The 10,000-nt window shown below is 42.9% G+C and overlaps 1 protein-coding gene across 3 annotated transcripts in view; it reads left to right on the forward strand.

The window, feature by feature from the left end:
- Positions 1–10,000, forward strand: part of LOC128702033 (uncharacterized) — a 663,411-nt gene that overhangs the window by 342,243 nt on the left and 311,168 nt on the right. For all 3 annotated transcript variants that reach the window (XM_070101460.1, XM_070101461.1, XM_070101462.1), the window contains exon 2: positions 6,349–6,713. In XM_070101460.1, the coding sequence (XP_069957561.1) occupies positions 6,350–6,713 (364 nt within the window). In that variant the 5' untranslated portion in view covers position 6,349. The remainder of the gene's footprint in view (positions 1–6,348; positions 6,714–10,000) is intronic.

Consider the following 10,000-nt stretch of genomic DNA (forward strand, 5'->3'; position numbering starts at 1 on the left):
CCTATGTCTCTCTAGCCTCCCTCATCTCCCTTCTTCCTTCCCTCATCTCCCTCCTTCCTTCCCTCATCTCCCTCCTTCCTTCCCTCATCTCCCTCCTTCCTTCCCTCATCTCCCTCCTTCCTTCCCTCATCTCCCTCCTTCCTTCCCTCATCTCCCTCCTTCCTTCCCTCATCTCCCTCCTCCCTTCCCTCATCTCCCTCCTTCCTTCCCTCATCTCCCTCCTTCCTTCCCTCATCTCCCTCCTTCCTTCCCTCATCTCCCTCCTTCCTTCCCTCATCTCCCTCCTTCCTTCCCTCATCTCCCTCCTCCCTTCCCTCATCTCCCTCCTTCCTTCCCTCATCTCCCTCCTCCCTTCCCTCATCTCCCTCCTCCCTTCCCTCATCTCCCTCCTTCCTTCCCTCATCTCCCTCCTCCCTTCCCTCATCTCCCTCCTTCCTTCCCTCATCTCCCTCCTTCCTTCCCTCATCTCCCTCCTTCCTTCCCTCATCTCCCTCCTTCCTTCCCTCATCTCCCTCCTTCCTTCCCTCATCTCCCTCCTTCCTTCCCTCATCTCCCTCCTCCCTTCCCTCCCTCACAGTCTAACCAAACACTACCGTAACTCAGCCAGATCAAAACTCCCTCAGACACACACCGGGACGACTCAATTCCCCAAGAACACCAGCAAACCTTTACAATTTGCATCTAAAAGGAATCTAATCCTCTAAAAGTGCTAACCCCTTCCCCCAACCCCACTCCCCAACCCAACACCCTAACCTCACACCCCAACCCCACTCCCCAACCCCACTCCCCAACCCCTCTAGTGCTCTACATGGGGCTTAATCCACCTCCTGATTACTCTGTAGAATCCAATTCTGTAGAGCCAGGGTGTTGAGGCTCATGGGTACGTCTAACGTTTAATGGAAGACGGGAGGTCTGAATGGGTAGCATGCCAGCAATAGGGAGCGGGGAGATGGGGAGATGGGAAATGGGAGGAGATGGGGAGATAGGAGAGATGGGGAGATGGGGGAGATGGGGGGAGATGGGGAGAACTGCTGAAGTGTGGGGGTGTTTGGGTGAGCGATGGAGAAGAAAGGAGAAGAATAAGATGGTAATAAGAGTGAAGGGAAAAGAAGAGGGAGATAGGGAGGGGTGGATAGGAGGATAAGGAGGGAGGATAGGGAGGGAGGGAGGGTAGGGAGAGTGGATAGAGAGAGGGTAAGGGGGGAGGATAGGGAGGGAGGATAGGGAAGGAGGATAGGGAGGGAGGATAGGGAGGGAGGATAAGGAGGGAGGATAGGGTGAGGATGGTACCGTATAATTGGAATGAGATGAACTATGTTTGTTGAGGATATTACGACTGTGACTCTGGGCAGTGATAGGATAGAGGGAGGGAGAGATAGAAGGAAGGAGGAAGAAAGAGAGACATACAAGTGTCGAAACTAGCAAGCCTTACCTTCTAAGGTGTGGCCAACGTACTGATAGCTACGAGATAGCTAGTCCTCTATCTAGATAACTGAGGCGATGATAGTAAAGCAGAAGTCTCTCTCCCTACCCTTCACTCCCTCCATCCATTTAATGAACGGTTAATAGGCTAGCTGGAAATAGTGTATGTGGACTAGCAACTACAATTACTGCTGCATGACTACTATCCCTTCTCCCACCACCTCCATTACTGCTAATACTACTACCATAACCACTACTACTACCACTACTACTACTACTACTACTATTACTACTACTACTACTACTACTACTACTACTACTACTACTATCACCAATACAACCACCACTACTACTACAATGAAAAGAAATACAACGACCACTATTACTACTGATACTATCACTGGTACTCAAAATATCACTGGTACTACTGCAACTACCACTATTACTCACACCACCACCACCACTATTACTCACACCACCACCACCACTACAACAATCACGACCACAATAATCTAACGTTTAATTAATAATGGAAGACAGTAAGTCTTAATGGGTAGCGTGTCTACAATGGGGAGTAGAGAGACGGGGAGCACTGTTGAAGAGTGGTGGTGGTGGGAGAGTGGTGTTGGGGTGAATAAGGGAGAAGAGAGCAGTGACCACAGCCAGGCACTGTATTCAACCTACCTCAATTCGTCAACTGCAGCCAGTCTACTTCAATCCATCAACTGTAGTGTGTCCAGTCGATGCATCAATTACTGTCTTTAAAACCAATCGAGAAAAATACATTTCCGTTGCTCCTCCTACCTCGGAATTTCACGATATTCTTCCATGGTACTTAATTACGCGAGTTCAATAATTCCCCGAGTACGTCTGAGTGGTTTGGACTCTTGGAGGCTTGAGTGGAGCCCTCCGTTGAGTGTTCCTTGAGATGTATTTTAAAGAGAGGTGGGTTCCAGGTTCGAGAAAGACCTGCCTAGTATGGGCCAGTAGGCTTCCTGCAGTGCTCTCTATTCTTAGTGTCATTGTGTTGTGATATATAAGTGATGATAAGCGTATTGTTCATCACAGTGTATTCCTCGTGCACTGCTCACCACACGGTGTTTCCTGTGCACTGCTCACCACAGTGTTCCTTGTGCACTGCTCACCGCACAGTGTTTCCTGTGCACTGCTCACCACAGTGTTCCTTGTGCACTGCTCACCGCACAGTGTTTCCTGTGCACTGCTCACCACAGTGTTCCTTGTGCACTGCTCACCGCAGTGTTTCCTGTGCACTGCTCACCACACAGTGTTCTTTGTGCACTGCTCACCACACAGTGTTCTTTGTGCACTGTTCACCACACAGTGTTCCTTTTGCACTGCTCACCACACAGTGTTCCTTGTGCACTGTTCACCACACAGTGTTCCCTGTGCACTGTTCACCACACAGTGTTCCCTGTGCACTGTTCACCACACAGTGTTCCCTGTGCACTGTTCACCACACAGTGCTCCCTGTGCACTGTTCACCACACAGTGTTCCCTGTGCACTGTTCACCACACAGTGTTCCCTGTGCACTGTTCACCACACAGTGTTCCCTGTGCACTGTTCACCACACAGTGTTGTGCACCGCTCACCACACAGTGTTCCTTGTGCACTGTTCACCACACAATGTTCCTCGTGCACTGTGCACTACACAGTATAACCTGCTCAGTACAGTTCTTCCTCTGTCTTGTGTTGACAATAGTTCGTGTGTAAGTCCTGGTGCGTAGCGGTAGCCGGGAGCGCCCTGGCGTATATTATTGACGCGGCAAGCGGCGTATTGTAGCCTCCGTGGAGGGAAGGGAGGGAAGGAGGGAAGGGAGGGAAGGAGGGAAGGAGGGAAGGAGGGAAGGTGGGAAGGAGGGAAGGGAGGGAAGGAGGGGAGATCTACATTACAAATTACCTTCCCCCAGCCTCGCCTTGCTTAACCTGATTATTCAGAGGGACTTTCATTTTTCACTCTGGAATAATTAAAACAACAGCCAGTGTTGCTGGCCTCTTGCTTTTATTTAATAGTAATAGTAGATGCTATTATTTATTCTTATGTCAGAATTCTTTTATTTATTTTAAAAGTAGTAGTTATTTTTATTATTATTAATAAGGTCAGAAATTTATTTTGGATATTGTTTTTTTGTTTTATTTTCTTATGTGGCATTGTCAGGCACTTGTTATTGTTAGTAGTAGTTGTAGTAGTAATAGTGGTAGTGGTAGTTGTAGTAACAGTAGTAGTGGTAGTTGTAGTAACAGTAGTAGTGGTAGTTGTTGTAGTAACAGTAGTAGTGGTAGTTGTAGTAGTAACAGTAGTAGTGGTAGTTGTAGTAGTAATAGTAGTAGTGGTAGTTATAGTAGTAACAGTAGTAGTGGTAGTTAAGAACATAAGAACATAAGAAAGGAGGAACACTGCAGCAGGCCTGTTGGCCCATACTAGGCAGGTCCTTTACAATTCATACCACTAACAAAACATTTGCCCAACCCAATTTTCAATGCCACCCAAGAAATAAGCTCTGATGTGCAAGTCCCACTCAAATCCAACCCCTCCCACTCATGTACTTATCCAACCTAAATTTGAAACTACCCAAAGTCCTAGCCTCAATAACCCAACTAGGTAGACTGTTCCACTCATCAACTACCCTATTTCCAAACCAATACTTTCCTATGTCCTTTCTAAATCTAAACTTATCTAATTTAAATCCATTACTGCGGGTTCTCTCTTGGAGAGACATCCTCAAGACCTTGTTAATATCCCCTTTATTAATACCTATCTTCCACTTATACACTTCGATCAGGTCTCCCCTCATTCTTCGTCTAACAAGTGAATGTAACTTGTCTTCAATCTTTCTTCATAAGGAAGATTTCTAATGCTATGTATTAAAATAGTTGTAGTAGTAATAGTAGTAGTGGTAGTTGTAGTAGTAACAGTAGTAGTGGTAGTTGTAGTAGTAACAGTAGTAGTGGTAGTTGTAGTAGTAACAGTAGTAGTGGTAGTTGTAGTAGTAACAGTAGTAGTGGTAGTTGTAGTAGTAACAGTAGTAGTGGTAGTTGTAATAGTAACAGTAGTAGTGGTAGTTGTAGTAGTAATAGTAGTAGTGGTAGTTGTAGTAGTAACAGTAGTAGTGGTAGTTGTAGTAGTAATAGTAGTAGTGGTAGTTGTAGTAGTAACAGTAGTAGTGGTAGTTGTAGTAGTAACAGTAGTAGTGGTAGTTGTAGTAGTAATAATAATAGTGGTAGTTGTAGTAGTAACAGTAGTAGTGGTAGTTGTAGTAGTAACAGTAGTAGTGGTAGTTGTAGTAGTAACAGTAGTAGTGGTAGTTGTAGTAGTAACAGTAGTAGTGGTAGTTGTAGTAGTAACAGTAGTAGTGGTAGTTGTAGTAGTAACAGTAGTAGTGGTAGTTGTAGTAGTAACAGTAGTAGTGGTAGTTGTTGTAGTAATAGTAGTAGTAGTAGTTGTAGTAGTAACAGTAGTAGTGGTAGTTGTTGTAGTAATAGTAGTAGTAGTAGTTGTAGTAGTAACAGTAGTAGTGGTAGTTGTTGTAGTAATAATAGTAGTAGTAGTCGTTGTAGTAGTAGTAACAGTAGTAGTGGTAGTTGTTGTAGTAATAGTAGTAGTAGTAGTTGTAGTAGTAATAGTAGTAGTGGTAGTTGTAGTAGTAACATTAGTAGTGGTAGTTGTAGTAGTAACAATAGTAGTGGTAGTTGTAGTAGTAACAGTAGTAGTGGTGGTGTATGTAACAGTGGTAATTGGTGGTTGTTGAGGTAGTAACAGTAGTAGGTGGTTAGGTTGGTTTGTAGGTAGCAATCAGTGGCTGGTGGTGGTTGTAGGTAGCAAGCCAGTGGTAATTGAGTGGTTGGTTAGTTAGTGAGGCAGTGGTGAGGTGGTGGTTGTTGTGGTAAGTAACAGGTAGGTAGTGGTAGGTTGTTGGTAGTAACAGTAGTAAGTGGTAGTTGTTAGATATGAATGAAGTAATGGTAGTTGGTAGTTAGTTAACAGCCAGGTAGTGGTAATTGAGGTAGTAATAGTGGTAGTGGTTAGTTTGTTAGTAGGAACAGTAGTGAGTGGTAGATTATTAGTAGTAACAGTAGTGAAAGTTGGTAGGATTTGATGTAGTAACAGTGTAGTAGTGGTAGGTTGTAGTGGTAACAGTAGTGAGTGGTAGGTTGTTGTGAGTAGTCAATAGTAGTGGTAGTAGGTTGCTAGTATTAATGAGTAGGTAGGTGGTGAGTAGGTTGTAGCAGGTAATTAGTGAGTGGTAGTTGTTGTAATAACAGTAGTAGTGGTAGTTGTAGTAGTAACAGTAGTAGTGGTAGTTGTTGTAGTAGTAATAGTAGTTGTGGTAGTAGTTGTAGTAGTAGTAATAGTAGTAGTGGTAGTAGTTGTAGTAGTAATAGTAGCAGTGTTGGTAGTAGTAGTAGTAGTTGTTGTTGTTGTTGTAGTAGTAGTAATAGTAGTAGCTGTAGTAGCAATAATAGTTGTGGCAGTAGTAGTAATAATAATAGTTGTGGCAGTAGTTGTAGTAGTAATAGTAGTAGTTGTAGTAGTAATAGTAGTAGTGGTCTGCCTAACTACCTGGAGTCTACCTGGAGGATATTCCGGGGGTCAACGCCCCCGCGGCCCGGTCCATGACCAGGCCTCCCTGTGGATCAGGGCCTGATTAACCAAGCTGTTACTGCTGGCTGCACGTAGTTCAATATACGAACCACAGCCCGGCTGATCCGGTAGTGGTAGTAGTAGTAGCAACAGTAGTAGCATTAGTAGTAGTAATAGTATTAATGGTAATTATAGACGTCGTTAACTAACAAAATACACTGAAGCAATGTCTGGTACACATCAATCATATAACACAGTGTAATGTTTATTAAGTGTTGTAATATCAGTGAGTCAGGTATAACTACTCCATGTTTTCCATCCCTAGGATGATGGGTAGGAGGCCGCTACCGCAGCTGCTGCTGCTGCTGCTGCTGTTGTCTGCTGCTGATGCCTCTACCACCACTACTGCTGACTCCAAAGCTGTTGATCTATCGACTGAGGCTGCTGCTACCACCACCACTACTACTACCACCACTACCACCACCACTACCACCTCGTCCTCCCTGGCTACTTCTACCAGCAATACTGAGGAAACTCCCACCACCACCACCACTATTACTATTTCTGCTGTGACTGCTGATGTAGCCACACTTGCTGACGCAGCTGCTGCGCCTGCTGACGTCAACCAACACGTCAGCGCTGACTCAGACAACACTCAGGCTGCTACTGACGTTCTCACTAACAAACAAGGTCGGTTTTCTTGTTTGTTTTTGTCTTTGCTCTTACTTACGTTTGTTTCATATCGTAAATATATGTCGTGCCGAATAGGTAAAACTTGCTGTTTTGGCTTAAATAGCAACGCTCTTCTTGCCGAATAAGGCAAATGAAAATTTGTGTATGCAATAATTTCGCAAAATTCAGTCTGATCCTAACGAAAAAAAATATATTTCATTGTATTTGTTTATTATTGAATTACTATAATAAACTTATCTAAAATATATTTAGTTGTATTAGGCTAAATTAAATTGCGCTTGTTATAATAAGTTCAGGTAAGTTTTCTAAGGTTCTTTTGGTACAAAATTACTTATTTTTACATTAACATAAATGAAAAAAAAAATATATCTTTAAATGTATAAGAGAAAACTTTAGACAGGACTTAATTTAAATGAGTTCTTGCTAATTGACCAATTTTACCTATTCGGCACGATATATATATATATATATATATATATATATATATATATATATATATATATATATATATATATATATATATATATATATATATATATATATATATATACATATATATATATATATATATATATATATATATATATATATATATATATATATATATATATATATATATATATATATATATATATATGTCGTGCAGACGCGGTACATTTGCACAGAGGAGGAGACAGAACACTAGCATAAGTTAGAGACCAGTTGTACTAACATTAGACATCATGAAGGTCTTTGAAACAGCGATGTAACGCTACATTATAACCTTTATGGTACAAATTATCCTACATAACCCGCACCATCATGGGTTTAGAACAGAAGAATCATGTCTATCACAAGTACTAAACAACTATGGCAGAACTACGCAGGTGTTGCAAGAAAACAGGTATGTTATATTTTATACACAAATATTTTACGAAGGTATTTGTCAGATGTGATCTCGTGTTGACTGTACACAAAATGAAATAAACAGCTGGGAAGGTAGGCAGATAGATATTCAACTTTCTAACACATAGAACAAAGAGTAGTAGTAAACAGAGCAAAATCCAGCATTAGAGAGGTAAAAAAAAATCTCGGTTCCCCCAAGGTACTGTCCTGTCACCTCTGCTGTTTCTCATCCTCATTGCAAACATAGATAAAAAAATCGTCACAGTTCTGTATCATCATTTACAGATGATACCAAAATAAGTAAGAAAATTACCTCGGTAGACTAGGTGAAGACACTGCTGGAAGATGTAAGAAAAGTCCTCTAGTGCAGTGTTATTCACTAATTTTTGAAAGAGAGCAACTTCGGTTAAACACATTGATTGAGAGAGCCGCAGTTACTGCAAGTTAGCGTAACTCAACTAAATTAAGTAGTAGTGAACTGCTAGTGCAATATTGTAACTGAGAAAAATTAGACATGGTAATATTAGCCTGCATATCTTGTTATTAATAGCAAAATAAAGACCAAACTTACTTAATGCTCCTTTTCTACTGGTCGGGTCTGGGATGGCTGTTCATCACTATTGTGTTTTTCTTTAACCACAAATCGATGCATCATAACGGACACTACTTGACTGCACTTTGGTTTCAAGTAAAACTAGCGGCAGTGGTAGTGGAGAACAACGCGACGTTCAGTGGTGGTAAGTTCCAACTGCTTAGATGTTATACGAATGAAGAACACAAAAGGGACGCTGTATAAAGAACTTAAAACGATCATCAAATAGAAGGAAAGGAACATGTGAAGAACCTGGGAGTAATAATGTCAGCTGACCTTTCTTTCAATGAACACAATAAGGCAAATGTCATTACAGTCAGGAAGATGACGAGGTGGATAATGAGAACTTTCCAAAGAAGAGAAATAGTGACAATAGTGACACTGTTTAAATCACTTGTGCTCTCTCACTTAGAGTATTGTTCAGTGTTGACGGTTCTGTTCAGGGATGGAGAAATATCAGAGCTGGAACAAATATAGAGATCGTTTACGGCCGGCATAAAGTCTTAACTATGTACTCAATGGAGAGGAGGAGAGAAAGATATGTAATATGTATTCGGAAAGTACCTGAGGATCTGGTCCTGAATGTGCACACTGTCATAACAGCACACTGGAGTGAGAGATACTGGAGGAAGTGTAAAATAAACCCAGTGAAAAGCAAGGGTGCAGTGGGCACAATAAGAGAACATCGTATCAACATCCATAGTCCCAAACCATCCAACATCTTAGAAGATATCAGAAACACTATTGGAACAAGTGTAGAAGTCTTTAAGAAGAAATTGAACAAGAATCATCACCAGGTGCCCGATCAACCAGGCTGTGATGGATATTTGGGCAGCAGGCCACCAGCAGCAACAATCTGGTTGACCAGGCTAGCACAAGACAAGACTGGTCTTACTATTTACTGTCTCTTCTAGGTATTTATGAAGCTTATGGCCCATGGCCCCGCTTATAATACTGCAAATGGCCCTGCCCATGGCCCTGCCTATATCCCTATCAATTACCCTGCCCATGGCCCTGTCCATGGCCCTGTCCATGACCCTGTCCATGGCCCTGCCCATGGCCCTGCCCATGGCCCTGCCCATGGCCCTGCCCATGGCCCTGCCCATGTCCCTGCCTATATCCCTATCAATGACCCTGTCCATGGCCCTGCCCATGGCACTGCCCATGGCCCTGCCCATGGCCCTGCCCATGGCCCTGCCCATGGCCCTGCCCATGGCCCTGCACACAGGTACCTTGTAATAATAATAAGCTGCTTCCATTGTCTGCCTGAAATGATTCTACGAATTTTTTTTCTCCCAAAGAATTGACAACATATTTCTCTCTCTCTCTCTCTCTCTCTCTCTCTCTCTCTCTCTCTCTCTCTCTCTCTCTCTCTCTCTCTCTCTCTCTCTCTCTCTCTCTCTTCTCTTTCATCATCCATCACTGTCTTGCCAGAAGGGTGCTTTACACTACAGTTTTTAAACTGCAACATTAACACCCCTCCTTCAGAGTGTAGACACTGTACTTCCCATCTCCAGGACTCAAGTCCGGCCTGCCGGTTTCCCTGAATCCCTTCATAAATGTTACCTTGCTCACACTCCAACAACACGTCAAGTCCTGAAAACCATTTGTCTCCATTCGCTCCTATCTAATACGCTCACGCATGCTTGCTGGAAGTCCAAGCCCCTCACACACAAAACCTCTTTTTCCCCCCTCCTTCCAATCTTTCTTAGGCCGCCCTCTACCCCGCCTTCCCTCCACTACAGATTTATGCAATCTCAAAGTGATACTATTTCGTTCCATCCTCTCTATATGTCCGAACCACCTC

The sequence above is a fragment of the Cherax quadricarinatus genome, chromosome 77, assembly GCF_038502225.1.
Source record: "Cherax quadricarinatus isolate ZL_2023a chromosome 77, ASM3850222v1, whole genome shotgun sequence".
Classification (NCBI taxonomy): Eukaryota; Metazoa; Arthropoda; class Malacostraca; order Decapoda; family Parastacidae; genus Cherax; species Cherax quadricarinatus.